This window comes from Melopsittacus undulatus, chromosome 19 (genome assembly GCF_012275295.1).
Source record: "Melopsittacus undulatus isolate bMelUnd1 chromosome 19, bMelUnd1.mat.Z, whole genome shotgun sequence".
Lineage (NCBI taxonomy): Eukaryota > Metazoa > Chordata > Aves > Psittaciformes > Psittaculidae > Melopsittacus > Melopsittacus undulatus.
The window spans coordinates 1,531,784-1,548,662 of record NC_047545.1 but is presented as its reverse complement, the minus strand read 5'-3'; the positions used below and the strand labels follow the sequence as shown (position 1 = coordinate 1,548,662).

Here is a 16,879-nt window from a genome sequence, read left to right as displayed (position 1 = left end):
GGTGGCCCCTAACTCTCAATGATGAAATCATGCAACGTTCATTAAAACTTAGTCTGATTGTATAAACCTCAAGTTTATTACTTGTTTTTAACACAGACTAGTACAAAAGTGGGGATGTGCGGAGCAAACACGGGTAAGCAATGAACTGTGACCACTCCTGTTGAATGGCCTCTCCCCTCTTCTGGCTCAAGGGCAGCTACTGTGAGCCCTGGGCTGGTCCATGACTGTGGGTGAGGTGCAGGGAGAGCCACAGGTGTTACCAAAGGCTGAGGCTGGCTCCAGAGGTGACCAGTCCTGCCTGGATCATATCCCTCCTCCAGTATCCATGTGAATGGCTTTTACCCAGGCCTGGGAGCAGCTTCAAGTGTTTGGGCTTTGCCCTGTGTGTGAGTTCAGTGCAGCTACTCCGGGCCATCTCCGTGTCTGGTTACTGTAACCCATCTCCTTAAGTCTGATGGAGCTGGACAGTTGCCATCCATCAGGGTGTAGAACCAGGTAAGGAGGTGGCATTATTATGTGTTAAGTAAGCTGACTCCTTCAAGCCAAGTCTGCCCCAGCACAGGTACAATACCTACTAACAGGTTTTCTTAATCCTGCCCATCCTAAACATGAAAGAAAAGGCTCTTGCTTGCCTTTGCCTTGGTCAAGTCCTACTCTAAGCCCTTAAACCATCTGAGTGCTTGAAATGGGCTTCAGCATAGCTCTTGTTCATCCACTGGAGTAAAGCAGAGTGGAGCTCTTGTCTTTTCTGCTACTCCAGAAACAGCAGAACATGAAAACATTGGTAAGCTACACAGCTCCAGTCCTTGAGCTACTCCTGGTTTGGGCTTCTGCTCCTTATGCCAGGGTGGTGACTGGACCCCCCCCCTTCCTCAGCAGCCCAACAGTGGTTAAACCTGTAGTGCCTCCCCGTGGGGAAGGGAATACTGCAGCAGAACAAACCAACCATGAGCTAGGCTCTGGGCTCAGGTTCACAACAAATTCAAGTCTAACGTGGATTCTGCTTCTGTTTCCCCTAGGCACCAAATGAAAACTGAACCACAAATAACCTGCAATGGGGCCTGGCAATGGGGGGCTGCTCTTGGGCTCCAGCCCCCGGCGCAGGGACGCACGCACCCACTGGTCTCATCACACAACGTGAGTTAAACCCAGACTCAGGCTGGGAGGGAGCAACTCCCCCTCACACACACACATACCCCTCAGCTCTGCACCAGAGCATCACCTCCCACTGCTTCAACCCCATCCTCACCCAAGCCTGGGGCTCCCATAGCCAGCCCAGTTCCCCCAGCAAGAGAAGCCAGTGCTCCCCACTCCAGGCTCTGCCCTGCAGGAAGGGATTCAGTCACTCGGAGCTGCGGCAGTGACAACATTATCTCTTCCTGCAGCAGGGCTGGAGCTGCTGCATCCCATCCCTGCAGTACAGCACCGGGGGCAGCACTAGCAGCAGTTCACTAAAAACAGCTATTTCTGTTTGCACAAACCTACAGCATTCAACCAAAAAGCTGGAAAGCAGCAGCCCTGTGGCTGTGCTCTCCTCGCTGGCACCAGCAGCTCAGCCTAAGCACCAGTGGTCCGGGATTCCCAGCCTGATGCTGCCATCACCCGTGGAGAACAGGGTATGGAACCAGTACCAGAGCCGATCATAACCCCGTAGGAGGTGCGGTGGAGCTGAACCAGCTCCTACTCACTCACACCTCCAGCACCTGCCCCTTAGTGCCAGAACCCCCCCAAACTGCATGTAGAGAAGGGCACCTCCAGTGGGAGGTTACATCAACGGAAGGGCTGCACCACTGGGAAACTCCCTCAATACCAGCACAGGGGCGATTTAACACACTTGGATTTATTCCAGCACCCATCCACAGCTCCAGCTGGGCCTGCAGCACACATGCCACTACCTGCAGCCGCACTCATCCACCACCATGTCCTCATAGTGCCTCAGCACCACGTTGTCACTGTTATCATAGTAGAGGATGGAGATGGGGGAGAGCCTGACGGGGACACAGCAGGGCTGGGGGGTCCCCTCGGGGTCCAGCGAGTGCACCATGGTCTGCAGGATGGCGTGGTTGGTGCTGTTGAGCTCGGCGGTCAGTGGGAAGGGGCACTCACCCAGGCAGTAGTTGGCCAGGTAGCCCTGAGGGGCAATGATCCAGTTCTCCCATCCCACATCACTGAAGCTGATGTAGAGCCGCCGGGGCCTGCAGAGGCTGCTGGGGGTGATGGGGATGGACTGAGCACTCCTCCTCCTCCTGGATGCTCTGCACTGCTGCTGGCTGAGGGTCACCACCAGGAGGGATGTGTCCAGGAAGGAGTTGATGCCGGGACAGCCGCTGCTCCCCGCGATCTCCAGGATCAAGCCCAGGTTCCTGCTGTGCGATCTCCAGTCCCTTGCCACCCCACTCAGGTCAAACACAAGAGCCTTGTGGAGCTGCTCAAAGGAACGCTCCAGCAGCAGCTTCTGGCCGTGCTCGGGGGCCGGTGTCCCCTGCAGAGGCAGCCGGGAGCTGCGGTAGAGCCTCAGGTCCAAGCCCTGCCCCTGGCCGGGGCTGGGGTAGGAGTTGTGGCTGAATTTGATCTCCAGCTGAGCCATGGTCAAGCGCTCGCCCTCCTCCAGCACGGAGAGGTTAAAGTACAGGCGCTTCTGCAGGCACAGCAGCCCCGGGGGCTGCCCGTGGTGAATGAAGTGGCCTGACAAAGGAGAAAGAGATGGGGGGGGAGAGGTTTCAACCCTGCTCCTCTGAACAGGAGCAGCTCCAGTTTGAGCTCTTGGCTGCACAAGCGAGAGGAAGATGGGGCTGACAGTACAGCCACACACATTGGCTGGAGGTGATGAAGCTGCAGGAAGGGCTGGCAGCCCCACGGCCTTTGGAAAGGGCTGGAGGCACAACCAGGATGCTGCAGAGCCATCCCCACACCTCCTCTGATGCTACTTAACGTCTTGGTGCACACTGTTCCCCATCTCTAACATCTTCCCCAGGCCAGGGGGGTGTTTGGGACGGAGGGGACATGAGAGCAAACAGCAGCAAACTTTAGGGGCTGGGAACCTGCCTGCCTTAACCAGCCCAAGCTTTTCACAGGAAACCTGGAAGCACAAGAGGAGAGACCCAGAGGACAACTGGGTAAGGGGGAACAGCTCAGAGGGGCCTCAGGAGGACAAACAGGAGGAGGGACTGAGCCAAATGGCCACAACCTGTCCCTGCCCCATGCTGGGGCTGCTGCACCCACATCCCAGCAGATGGAGGAGCCATCCCTATGGGCCAGGTCAGCTGGGATGAAATAAGCACCATTGGGATGCTGGAGGTGGCTCCAGGACAGAGCCTTGCACAGCTCCACACCCTCATCCATGGACCATTTCTAGCTGTAAACCATCACATGCAGCATCCAGAGGGCTCAGAGCTGACACTGCAGTGCCTGAGCACTGCCCTGTCCTCCCCCAGCCTCTCCTATGAGCACCCAAGAAACAGCCAAGGAAGGACAGAAGCCAAGACCTCAGCCCATAGAAGAGCTTCCAAAAGACAGGACCCAAACCAGGGTGTTTCTGTACCTTGGTCAGTGAAGACACGGATGATGTTCCCGGGGACATTGAATTCCTCCACCCTACAGGCAGCTCCCGGGTCGTTGCTGGTGGAAGGCAGCGTTTTCCTGCTCTGGAAGATCCGCCACAGCACCGAGGGCACAGGAGTGTGGCTTCTGGGGCTGGGTTTGCTGCTCAAACCCAGGGATTTTAACAGCAAGCTTTCCTGCAGCCGTAACTGGGAGCCCAGCACCACACCGAGGAGAGCCCAGGCCAGGCTGGCCTGGAAGCTGGGGACAAGCCACATTGCTCCACTCCTTCCTGCAGACAAAGAGCAGCTGGGGACCTGAAGCCAGGGGGTGTCGATGGCCGATTGAAGCCTTTGATCTGGGGAGTGCTCAGTGCCACGAGGGATTGGGCAGAGGGTGGGAGCATCCCTCCAGGCTCCTGCGGATCTCTTAACCCTTTGAGGCTGCTGCTCCTCCCGCAGAGCTCCTGCAATCTCCTTTATCTCCTCACCAGCAGGGTCCAACAAAGTCCTTGGTGACAGGGAAGGGGCTGCTCTTCCCCACACATCCCACCCGGATCCAGACACGGAGCCAAGGCTCCTCCTGCTCCCACATTGTTTTCTCAATCACAGCATCCCACTCTCTTAAGGCCATCACTCTCCAGCACCTTCCAACTCTTCCTTCAGCTCCCTGCCCACAAGCAGAGCCCCACAGCAGCACAAGAAGCCATCAGCACCCATCCCCAGCCGGGTCCCTGCCCCTTTTGGTGCCACACACAGATGGAGTTACCAGCTGAATGCTGAAGCCAGTGCTGTAAAGTCCTTTTTCTCCACACAGGAGGCAAAGCATCACCTGGGATCTCAGTTCCCTTCGTTTCCTCCTTCCTGCAAATCCCATTTGAAAGCCAAGGAACTAAAGCAGAGACAGTGGTGGGTGAGGAGGGGCTGGATCCCAGAGCCTGGGACAGGCTCCATCAGCCCAAGTCACCTTTTGCTCTCTGTTTCCCAAGGAGCTTCCCTGGATCCGACTCAATGCAGTGCCCAAACACGGAATAAACCCACAAGGAACTGGGATTAACACCCTGAATCCCCCCCTCATGCTGGGAGGGAGCTGCACATCCCAGCACAGACACAGGAGCAGCCCTGGCCCTGCAAGGGGAGAGCAATGGGGCTGCCCAGCACAGACACAGCCTGGGGACAAGGCTCAGGCCAACCCTGCCTGGAAAACTAACCCAAGGAGCAGGAGCTGTGTGTTCTTGAGCAAGCAGATGCTGCTGGGTGAGGGCCTGGAGACCCCTCAGCAGGGGACCCTGCAGGACTGGGCCTGGCTTTCTGAGCAACTCTTCACATCTACATTGGCTTTATAAGCAAAGTCAAGCTCCTGGCTAGGCCAGGAGGCTGCACTAACACTCCAGGGCTGGGGTTCCAGGCAGGCTGGCTCATGGAAGCTGTGCTGAGCCTGCAGGCAGATGTGGGACCCCTCCTGAGGAGGAAGGCTCAGAGGTGCCCCACATCACCTCTAGTCCCCAAGAGGCTCCCCTGGCCTGGGACGGTGCTGCCCATGCAGGAGAGGACGTTTCCTCCCCAGCAGAGGAGCCTCCAGGGGCTGCTGAGGAAGGGTCCAACAGTAAAGACAGGGAATACCACAAAGGGACTGAGAGCAGCCAAGGGATGGAGCGACAGAAGAAACACCAGGGGACCTAAAGCCAGCTCCAAATCCTACCTGGACCAGCAAAGCCACCAGCCCCAGCTGAACCAGCACGGGCTGGCTACAGAAAGCACACGAGCATCAGGTGAAGCCTGGTCACAGCCAAGCCCCAGGAGGGGCCTGATCCTGTCAGTGGTGCCTCCCCCGGCTCCGGGCAGGGGGTGAAGGGGTGGCAGGGATGAAGCTCTCCTCGTGCTGGGTTTGAGTCCTGGGGCAGCCCCAGCTCCGTGTCCCTCACAACCGCTTGTCCTTCACGAGTCCATTCTTGAGGTGCATCCTGCAGGAGAGCAGAGGGGCTGTGAGCACCGACCTCATCCCCCTTCCTGTTACACATCACTGCTGAGGCCAGAGCTGCCCTGCCAGGCTCTGCCCATCACATGAAGCAGAGATGCTGCTCAGAGCCTCAAGCACAGAGCCAGCCCTACACAGCGAGCAGGGGAAGGGCTGGGTGAGCATCCACAGGACAGAAAGACAGACAGACACCCACAGTGCCTGCCATGGGGACACAGAGCCCTTCCTGATACCTGCAGCAATGTTCTGTACTCTGTGTCAAGAGATCTTCTGTCTCTATGCTCACCAATGAACCCCTGACAGCGGCTCCAGGGTCCTGGGTCTCTGCCAGCATCCCCCCCCCAGCCCACAGATGCTGTCCCCATGTCACCCCCTGCCACGTACCCTTCTTTCAGAGCATGGGGCAGTTGGAGTCCAGCCTCCTTCTTCTTGGTCGCTGTGGGTTTCTTGCTGTCCTCCACGTCGTACTCACGCACATCATTCACCTCCTGCATCTGCCCCATCAGCACCTTGGCCACAAACAGGACGATGTACTGTGGGGGAGAGACACCATCAGCCACAGACACCAAGGCTGAGAGCTGTTCCTCCCAACCTGCTCACTCCCTTTTGGTACGTGGGACCTTGCTCTGCTCTCCTTAAGCCCAAGAAGGGGCAGGCAGATCCCTCTGGGCCAGCCAAAGCCCTGGGGGAAGCAGCGCTCCTGCAACTGCCCTTAACCTGCTTCATTCCCATGGCATGATGAACTCGGATGTACCCTGCTGTGCCCAGGGTTGTGAGACCTCCAAGTCCACCCTTCCTGCACCCCCTCCCTGCCCCAGGCTTTGGGGACACCAGAGCATTTACACCCACATCAAGTTCCAGCCTAGCAGTGATAACTGCTGTTATCACCCCCTCCCCATGGATCACACTGGGAATTCCAGCAGGAGAAGCCCCCCAGGCACTGAGCTGAGCTTCCCTCCTCCCCCCTGCAGTCCCCTGAGCTGCTCCCAAGACAGGCAGCAGGCACCATGCAGGAGCAGCAGAGGAGGGAGAAGCCAGTGCAGGGGCTGCTGAGCTCCCCCCACTCACCAGGAACCAGTAGATGTTCATCAGAGTGAGGACAAGGAGCAGAGCATTGAAGAAGAAGTAGAAGGGGATATTAGGGACCAACTGGAGGCTGGAGTAGCAAGTGGCGTAGAGCACCTTGAGGGGGAACCAGTAGAGACGGAACCAGAACCTGCCAGGGCAGAGGGAGCAGGGTGGGTTCAGCATCCCACAGGGATCCCAAGAGAGGGGAGAGACCCAGCACAGCATCCCCAGCATGACCTCCTGCCTGCAGGCAGCTCTCACCCACTCCCCTTGCACCCACATCCCCTGCTCCTGGCATCTGCCTTGGGTTTCCAGGCCTGGCTCCAGACAGGGCTGCACATAGAGCCTGCAGAAGGGCAGCTACTGAAGGGAGAATACAGTTTCTGTGGGCAGAAAGGGTCTGGCACCAGAGGCTGGCTGGAGGGGGAGTGTTTGCAGGGTAGGGGCAGGCCCACACCGTAAATCATCTCAGCTGGAGCAGGAAGGTTTCCTTAGCCCTGTGCATCCCTAGTGAATCACTGCAAACCTTTGCTGCTCTCCTTGCCTCAAAGCCTCTTGCTGCCACCCCTCAAAGAGGGAGGAAGGAGACAAAGGAGGAGACAACCTGCACGTTCCCCTCCTGCCTGGCCCCAGGAGGAACAGCAAGGCTGGAACCTGGGACAGCCCCAAAGCCTCTTTCCTTCTTGCCTTTCTTACTGCTCACACCAAGCGAGTGGGAAAATGGCCCCAGCTCCTGCTCCCCTGGGGTCATTTGTCACGCTGCAAGCCATATTTCACAGGCACTTCTGTGGTGACAGACAGCAAAGTGACTACAGAAGGATTCCAAGCCCAGCATGGGGTCAGGCTCTGCGGGAACCTCTTCTTGGAAGGGCTGGTTCCCATGCACACAAACCCAGCCCTGTACCCCGAGGCACCAGAGGGGGGGGGATTGCAAAGCTGGTGAGGAGGGTGGGGAGTGGGATGAGCCAAACTGACCAGCTGATGGTGAAGGTGAGGCAGCCGATGTTGGAGAGGACATCATTGAGGCGATGGTAGACACCCCCCCGGTGCTTGAAGTAGACGTTGAGCTTGGTGAATTCCAGCTGGATATCATTGACGTCGTGCAGGAAGAGCACGAGGATGCCCACGTTGTGGTACCTGCAGGGGAAAAGAGGAGCAGGGAGATGCATGGGGCAACGGGTTCACGTTAGCACTCAGCACCCACAGTCCAGTACACTGGGAGAAGATGGAATGGGTTGCCCAGGGAGGTTGTGAATGCTCCATCCCTGGCAGTGTTCAAGGCCAGGTTGGATGAAGCCTTGGGTGATATGGGTTAGTGTGAGGTGTCCCTGCCCATGGCAGGGGGTTGGAACTGGATGATCTTAAGGTCCTTTCCAACCCTGACTATTCTATGGTTCTATGGACACCCGGACCTGGCAGGGCACAGCACAGCAACGTGGTACAAGGGCTGCTGAGTGCTGTGGTACATGCAGGCAGGGTAAGGAGGGAGGGCAAAGCCCAACAAGAGCCCATGAGATGCAGCAGAGCCCCAGGCAGGACCTCACCTGAAGGCATAGGAGCAGGCTATGAGGGTCAGTGCCACGACGTGGTGCAGGAGCATCACCACCGAGTCCTTGCGCCACGTGTCCATGTAGGCTGTGGCGTAGATGGAGTGCCCATAGAAGCTGCCCTGCATCAGGTAGGCGATGGCGATGTCCGTGGGCACATCCATGCCCTTCTGCCAGCCTAGGGTGGGACAGAGGCACCCCAGTGAGCATGGAGCAGAGACAGGACAGAGCTGTCCCAGGCAGCCCCAGCACTTCGCTGTGCTCAGGGCCCCTCTCAGGTCATCCCAGATGCAAAGGCCCTAAAGGAACCCAGGTATCCCAGCTCCCAAATGCTGCTTTGGCATTAGACCCACTCTCAACCCTAGATCTAAGAGAGAAGCCCTGGAACTGCTCAAGGCCAGGCTGGACGAGGCTTGTGGAAGGTGTCCCTGCCCATGGCAGGGGGTTGGAACTGGATGAGCTTTGAGGTCCCTTCCAACCCAGATCAGTCTGAGGTTCAATGATTTACTTCTCTCCTGCTTTAGCTACTTGATCCCCTTCCCCAGACACATCCCAGCCCCTGCCATAGCCACTAGGTGACTCTCTAACGAAATGAACAGAGCCTGCTGTGCCCTTTCTATGGTACCCACAGCATCATACGAAAGGCAATTTAGGGGTTGGGTCTTCTCTTTTGCTCACCCCAATTCCCATTCCCTCAGCCAACCCATACATTCTATGAACCTGAACATCTTAATCCATCCCCACCTCTCCCAGGCTCTTACTGTACCATAAAAGACAGAAGGTGGGTCATAGAAGAAGGGGTAGTCAGTGAAGAAGAGCAGGTAGATGCCATACGACCAGGATATCGTGTAGAAAAGCAGCTTCCAGGCACTCTCTGGCATCTTGGCAGCATCTTTCGGCCGCAAGTTGCACCACTCCCCAAAGGGCTGCAAGGAGAGAAGAGAAGCATCCTCACACAGGGCAAAGAGACAGGAACAAGGAGGTCAAAGAGGCTCTGGACAGAGGCTGCGAAAGCAAAGCCTGGCAGGGAAGGCAGGAGCCTGTGTGCCATGGGCTGGGCACAGCTCCATGCCCTTGCTCCAGGAGCTGGGCTGGTCAGGGCTGGCTCTGCAGAACACAAGAACTCAGAGCATCAAAACCCAGCCCAAGGAAACCCAGAGGAGGATCCTATAACTGCCCTGAGCATCCGGACCCCAAAGCACTGCCAACCCAGAGCAGAGCCCTCACACCCCACACGCTGCTCCCCAGCAAGGGCCCTGCAGGGGCTCTGCAGGTGATGGGGTCGGAACAGGCTGGGGCACCAGGACCTCTTGTGTCACTCGGTCCCAAGCAGCTTTTAGAGCTGAGCAGCACTGATACAAGGGCCTGTAGGGACAGGCCAAGGGGAATGGCTTGAACCTGCCCGAGGGGAGACTGAGCTGAGCTCTTAGGCAGAAGCTGCTCCCTGTGAGGGTGCTGAGGCGCTGGCACAGGGTGCCCAGAGCAGCTGTGGCTGCCCCATCCCTGGCAGTGCTCAAGGCCAGGTTGGACACAGGGGCCCCATGCACCAGGGGCTGCCTGTAGCAGTGCAGGGCCACGGGGCCAGGGACAGCTTGGAAATGAGACCAAAAGCAAAGCCCCAGCATTAAGGAGCCTTGGCTCCATAGGGGTGACCTGGAGCGGCTCCATCCTCCACCTGGGTCCGTGTGCCGGGCAGCGAGTGGTGCTGGAGCCTGCCCTCGGCTCCGGACCCCTGCAGCAGCTGAGGAACCCCAGGCACCATTCCTGCTTCCCATCCATCACAGGGTGACAGAGCCCTGTCAGCCACAGCCAGCTCAGGGTCCAAGGGGAACCATCACTGCTTGAAACGCAGATAACACCCAAGAGAGAGACCAGACATGCTCCAGATGACAATGAAATGCCTGCAAACCCTCTGTACCCTGCCCCAGTGCAGCACTTCCCAGCTCCTGGATGCTCAAAGGCTATATTAAGGCCCCAGCTGTCCCCAGGCAGTGGCTGCTCTGGCTTTTAGCCCCTCTCCGCATCAGATTGTCAAAGGACTCCACTCCAAGCATTATCCCAGCCCCAAAGTGCTTTGTTCTAAGCTCTGAGTTTCCCAGCACTGGTCAGCTCTGGAAGCACCAGCCCCACAAAGCTCTGCCAAGTCATCCCCTACAGCCCTGGCCTCCCACATGCATCTCGCATTCACAGCATGGCCATCCATGAGCCCAGGAGCACACTGCTGCCAAGGCTTCTTCCAACAGGAGCCACAGGAGGAAAAAGAGGAGGAAGCTTGAAGGGGGAATGAATAATGCAGAGCCAGAAAGCCCTGAGCCCAGAGAGCATGAATTATTTGTGTCTCCATCCAGCGGAGCACAGGAGAGGCTCACGGATGGGGGCAGCTCACCATGCTACACAGCAGAGCCCCTGCCCTCCTCAGATGGGCTCAGTTTAGGATGCTGAGCTCAGCCTCAAATCCCTGTTGCAGCTTTGCTGCCCATCACCAGCCCATCACCAGTCCCTGCATCTCTGCACCTCATCTGCAAAGGGGGAAGAACACCACTTGTTCCCACCCCGGGTGGGCAGAGACAAGCATCATCACCCATGGGGCAGGCACATACCACCCGCACGAACAGCCCACTGCAGGCATGGCAGCAGCACCCAAGCTGGGTGACCCTGCTCCATGTGATGGCTGATGCTCCAAAGAGGCTTTAACCCTGATGGTTAATGACAAGCCCTGGAGAGACCCTCCTCTTCCTCCCTTCAACAGCCATGGGGCATCTGAGGCACTTTGGAAATGGGACTGAGCTCTAGAGCAGACACAGAGAAGGAACTGCAGAGACCCAGCATCACACAGGGGTTGGGGGCACAAAGTAATGTCCCTGCTGAGACCCCACCAAAACCTGGACCACTTGCACAGGGAAGCACAAGGAGAGGCCCAGACCTGCAATAGGTGGGAGATGTGCAAGGTGTCCTCCCATCACCCTGCTGCTGTTCCCATAGCAACGGAGCAGCGATGCCTGTTGCTAGGGGTGACGGGTGCTGCGGTGGGAGCAGCGGATCTGGCTCCGGCTGAAAGAGCCCAAGGCTCTTGGCAAGCAGGGCTTTGCTTGAAGGGCAGCCTGCTCTTCCTCCCTCCTCCTCCTCCTTCCCGTTACCCCCACGCAAACCTTCACAGGCAGCTTCTGATTCACCTGCACAATTGCCCACGCTGGGGGACGTGCCTGTTCCCCCACAGCATCACCACACAGCATCACACACAGCATCACCACACAGCATCACCACACAGCATCACACACACCCTGAGCAGCTTGGAGCTGCAAAGAGAAACCGAATGGGAGCTGTGGCTGCCCACAGCTCTGCTGAGCGTCAGGAAAAGAACAACTCCTTTCCTCTCCCTTTCCACAGCCTGCAGCACCAGAGGAAAGCAGCCGGTCCCCTCTCATTGACACCCAGCCACAGCAGCAGGGCACGAGTGCCTGCAGCACCCCGCAGGCTGCAGGGATGGGTTATGAATGGAGCCTTGTCACAGAGGCACCGTAACCCCCCCAGTCTGCCCCTATGGCCACTGCCACCCCCAGCCCAGGGACCAGCACCCGGCCAAGTCCCATCCGAGCTGCGTCTGGCTCCCGGGCACAACGTGTTCCCCAAAGGAACACAAAGGAATGGCTGGCACAGAGCACCCTGAGCTGGGAACTGGCAGCTTGACATCAGCTTTTACTCAATGCAGATGATAATGATGAGCAAGCAGAGCTCCAATTCAAACCCCAGCTGCAACCAACAGCTCCTGCCCCTTCCAGGCCAGCGGCTCAGCTCCCCACAGCACAGCCTGGGGATGCTCCAAGCTGCAGTGGGGCTTTTCCACCCCAATGGGCTCTGTTCCCTCTGTATCCAGCCTGGACTGGCTGCCACCCCCCGACACCACAGCAGGGATGGGGCACAGGGGCTACGGAAGGGAAGAGGCAGGAAAACACAGTTCTGTAAAGCTGAGGAAAATCCTTGCCTACAGGAAACCTGGAGAGGGGCTTGGGACAAGGGCCTGGAGGGATGGGACAATGGGAATGGCTTGAACCTGCCCAAGAGAGGGGAGATTGAGCTGAGCTCTTAGGCAGAAGCTGTTCCCTGGGAGGGTGCTGAGGCGTTGGCACAGGGTGCCCAGAGAAGCTGTGGCTGCCCCATCCCTGGCAGTGCTCAAGGCCAGGTTGGACACAGGGGCTTGGAGCAGCTGCTCCAGTGGAAGGGGTCCCTGCCCTGGCACTGGATGAGCTTTAAGATCCCTTCAACCCAAATCAGGCTGGGATCCTGGGATAAATGAGTCTCTTGGAGCCTGCAGACCCAAGCCCAGTGTGAAAGGGGAATGCACTGATGATGATGGCACTGAGCACAGCAGGGATTGCTCCAGCACCAGGCAGCCTCAGCTTCCCTGCCTGCCCAGCGGTGAAGGCACCAGGAAGCCGTGTTAGACAACCACGAAGCAGAAGGTGCTGACAGCAGCAGCAAGGCAGCAGACCTCACTCCTTGCTCAGCCCCTCTGCAAGCACTGCCATTTGCCCCCCAAGAGGGAAACACTGCAGCAGACACGCTCTGAAGACAAGAGCCAGCACCCATAGGGTGCTGTGGGGCTGAAGAACCTCCCCCTGCCCCACTGCTGACACAGGGAGCATAGCCCCCACTCCCAGCAGCGTCACCCCATGGGGTGAAGAAAGGCCCCATTGTTGTGGCTTCCCCCCCCCCCAGCGTCCAGGGGTTGTGCTTCCAACAGGCAGAGCACAGCAGGATGAGGATGGCAGCAGCAGCAGGGCTCACTGGGGTCCATTGCTGGAGCAGAGCAGCACAGAGTGGGCAGTGTGGGGGCCGTGATAATTCCCCCCTCAAGCCACACATCCAGTGCTGGGGCTCGGAAAAACCAATCCTGTAGGTTGCATAAAGCTCTGATAGGGATAATGGGAACTGTGGCTTTCCAGCTTCCACGTCCTTCCCAGGGCAGGGCTGTATCACTCGCATGGAAACACTGCTTTCCAGAGCATAGCTTTTCATTTACACAACACTTTTCCTTGCGGAGGACACTGCAATGTCCCACAGAGCTGGACCCCACTAAGGGAGCTCGTTGTGTGTGCCCACAAATGGGGAACACTGACCCACTGCAGGGAAAAGGCAAAGGGCTGGTAAGGATGGAGGTGATGCCTGACCCACAGCACCAGTTCAGAGGTTGCTGTTTATAGAACTGAAGGGATCTTAAAGCTCATCCAGTGCCACGGGCAGGGACCCCTTCCACTGGAGCAGCTGCTCCAAGCCCCTGTGTCCAACCTGGCCTTGAGCACTGCCAGGGATGGGGCAGCCACAGCTTCTCTGGGCACCCTGTGCCAGCGCCTCAGCACCCTCACAGGGAACAGCTTCTGCCTAAGAGCTCAGCTCAGTCTCCCCTCTCTTGGGCAGGTTCAAGCCATTCCCCTTGGCCTGTCCCTACATCCCTTGTCCCAAGCCCCCCAGTAACATTTTATAGAGTGGATTTTTCTCACTTATGGATTCTGGAGACTTCAGCTTCAAGCAAGAAAGAACTCAGGGGACTTGAGGGCTGCAGGTGTCTGTCCAGCCTCACCACAGCCATTCCAGGTCATCTTTGTGCATGGAAACTAAGAGCAGACCTGGGTTCAAGTCCTCAGGACCTGCCTGGGAGGGCAGCTGCCAGCACAGCAAGCTGAGCTCCAGGTGCTTCACTAAGCCTTTCCCAAGTGGAGCTGCCTGGTCCCATTCCAGCAGCGCTTGGCTTGGGCACTGCCAGGCTCAGCTGCCTCCATAGGGGTTCATTAACAGAGATGCTCAGGTTGCTGCTTTCTAATCAAGGCTCCCCAGAGCCTGCGGCAGCTCTTTCCACCCAGGGTCACAGCAAGGACAGGGGTGGTCAGGAACAGGAGGCCAAAATCCATCTCTGCTCTAAGGATGGTGGGAAAACCACCTCTAACACAGGCCCCAGCTGCTGTAACCTGCCCACATTCCCAAATCCAAACCCTCCATCAGGCACAACCTCTGCCACCAACCCAGCTGGGAGACCTCCTGTGCTAAAGATGGTGCAGGTTCAATGCTGCTATGGTGCTAGGAGCAAGGAGCCTTCCTCCCCTTCTGTCCATCCCACTGATCAGAATGGGGCCACACAGACAGCACAGGAAGAGGAACGTGGCTTTAACACACTCGTTTCTCAGCAGAGTGGTCATGGCCAAAGCTAAGTAAGGTGCAGTTCAAGTGCAGAGCATCAAAGGCTTGTGGTGAGAGGCACTTCCTCCTCCGATGCAGGGAACCAGAGTCCCCATGGTGAGGTTCATTATTTATAGCTGCCATGCAGGAAGGCAGCTCCAGGCTCCCAGGGCACTTTGGTAACCGGAGGGTTTCAGTTCTTGCAGGGAACATGAAGAGGCTCAAGGTGAGGGCAGATGCTCTCCGAGCCTGCACTGGGAAGTGATGCCTGTGCAGGGGAGAGATCTCCTCCCAGCGTTAAACTGGTCTTTCTTCTCCCTGACTTCCCTCTGGAATGACCCCATTCTACTGCTGCCATACAGGGACCAGGGAATACAACACAACAGGGGCCCCCAGCACAAGAGGGTTGTGGACCTGCTCAAGTGGGTTCAAGGGCTAGAGCAGCTCTGCTCTGGAGCCAGGCTGAGAGAGCTGAGCTGGGGCAGCCTGGAGAAGGATCCTTAAAGGGAGACCTTAGAGCAGCTCCAGTGCCTAAAGGGGCTGCAGGAAACCTGGAGAGGGGCTTGGGAAAAAGGGCCTGTAGGGACAGGCCAAGGGGAATGGCTTGAACCTGCCCGAGGGGAGACTGAGCTGAGCTCTGAGGCAGAAGCTGTTCCCTGTGAGGGTGCTGAGGTGCTGGCACAGGGTGCCCAGAGAAGCTGTGGCTGCCCCATCCCTGGCAGTGCTCAAGGCCAGGTTGGACACAGGGGCTTGGAGCAGCTGCTCCACTGGAAGGGGTCCCCATGGCAGGGGTTGGAGCTGGAGCAGCTTTAAGGTCCCTTCAACCCAAACCATTTTATGATGCAAATGATTTCCTGAACACTGCCAGAGTTTAGAATAAAAGCCACAACCTCCATCTTTTCCCAGAGCAACTCCAGCAAAACCAACAGAGAAAAGCTTGGGATACACACACACATATATCCATGGAGAGCTTCATCCCTCCCTGCTGCTCCCCAGCCACCTATCTGCTGGCAGAAACCCCATGCTGTGGCAGTTCCCTCTGCAGCACATCACTGACACACACAGATGCTGATGAAGCCACAAGAAACCAGCTCAAATCCTCCCCCCTTCTGCAGTTACAAGTGACCCATTTCTCGCAGGGAACAACAGCTCAGCATTGGGACACGCTGCCAAGTGTCCTTGGGAGCACTGAGCAGGCTCCACACCACCAAGAGCTCCTCTTTCCCTTCTCTGACCCCCAGTAAAGGTGAGCCCGGCACAAGGAGGAACTGGAGCACAAAGGGAATTACCTCCAGGGAAGCAGCTCACCCAGGGAACAGGGCCTGTCCCATGGAGCCGCAGGGAATCCTGTTGGATGCATGTACATGAGGCCCTCGGAGCCGCGGTTTAGTCCTGGGGTAACGCTGGACCTGATGATCTTAAAGGTCGTCTCCAACCTGGCTGATGCTGTGATTCTATGCTCAAGGCCTCGGGCCACCATAGTCATGGATGGGTGAGAAAAGGGCTGTCCCTGCATCCCCAACAGCAATCCCCTGCCCCAGAACACCGCATCTCCCCCTGCTTCTGCCCCTCGAGTCCTACCAAGGCCAAGATAATCGTGGAGCATCTCTCCAGGACAGCAGCCTAGAGGAGATGGGCTCAGCTGGGACTGAGCCATCGGAGAGGGGAGGTCTCTGCTCATGACACACACTTATCACGGTGCGAGATTAACCAGCGCCGTTCCCCGCTCTGGGGCACATCCTGCTCCCCCTGCCCCTCACACAGCCCCACGGAGGGTACCAGGGCCGGCAGAGCCGTGCGGGGGCTCCCATCGCGGCACCCCCACGCTCGCAGCAGCTCAGCCCGGGTCTGCGGCGCATCCCTGCGGGCACGGACACGGGCACGGGCACGGGCACGGACACGGACACGGACACGGGCACGGACACGGGCACGGACACGGGCACGGACACGGGCACGGACACGGGCACGGACACGGACACGGACACGTTCCCTACAGCCCCGGCCGAGCCGCAGGGAGGCACCGGCAGCCCCGGGGGGGGGGGGCTCCGCAACGGGAGGAAGGAGAACCCTCCCCCCCCCATCCATCCCGCACCCCGGCACTGACCCGAAAGAGGCTCCGTGCGGATGCGCAGCGCAGCGCGGTCCAGCCCAGCGCCCCGAGCGCGCACAGGAGCAGCTCGGCCCAGCCCAGCTGCGCGCTCTCGGCCCAGGTGCGCAGCGCCAGGTCCCAGCCGCAGTCGGTGCAGCCCCTTGCGGCCGCCGCCAGGCTCCGGTAGCTCCGCCGCAGCAGGAGCCCGTAGCCGGGCATGGGCTCGGGGGCCCGCATGGCGCTCCCGCTGCCCGCCGGCTCCGCGCACGCTCCGCGGGGCGGGCCGGGGCTCTACCCCCCCCCCCCCCCGCTCCGTTACCGGGCCCTAAGAGCCGCCCCTTCGGGCTCCGCTCCCCGCAGCTCCTGGAGCGGCCCGTGAATGAGCACGGGGAGGGGCAGGGGCTCATTAGGGCCCGTTAATGAGCGGAATGAAGCTGAGCGGCTCATAGTTTAGTGCGGAGAGAGGGAGGTTGATGGCAGAGCAGGG

The 16,879-nt window shown here is 58.5% G+C and overlaps 2 protein-coding genes across 2 annotated transcripts; both read right to left on the bottom strand.

Moving 5' to 3' along the window:
* Positions 1-1,356: 1,356 nt before the first annotated feature.
* On the bottom strand, positions 1,357-4,683 carry GDF1 (growth differentiation factor 1). Its single transcript, XM_034070776.1, has 2 exons — positions 3,542-4,683; positions 1,357-2,685 (listed from the first exon to the last, which is right to left on the bottom strand). Exons 1-2 carry the CDS (start codon positions 3,816-3,818, stop codon positions 1,892-1,894), a joined length of 1,071 nt encoding a protein of 356 aa, XP_033926667.1. The 5' UTR covers positions 3,819-4,683; the 3' UTR covers positions 1,357-1,891.
* A 51-nt stretch (positions 4,684-4,734) lies between these two features.
* Positions 4,735-16,629, bottom strand: CERS1 (ceramide synthase 1). The gene is made up of 7 exons (XM_034070777.1): positions 16,408-16,629; positions 8,899-9,058; positions 8,130-8,310; positions 7,561-7,722; positions 6,586-6,733; positions 5,902-6,050; positions 4,735-5,503 (listed from the first exon to the last, which is right to left on the bottom strand). Exons 1-7 carry the CDS (start codon positions 16,627-16,629, stop codon positions 5,461-5,463), a joined length of 1,065 nt encoding a protein of 354 aa, XP_033926668.1. The 3' UTR covers positions 4,735-5,460.
* Between the last annotated feature and the right edge of the window lie 250 nt (positions 16,630-16,879).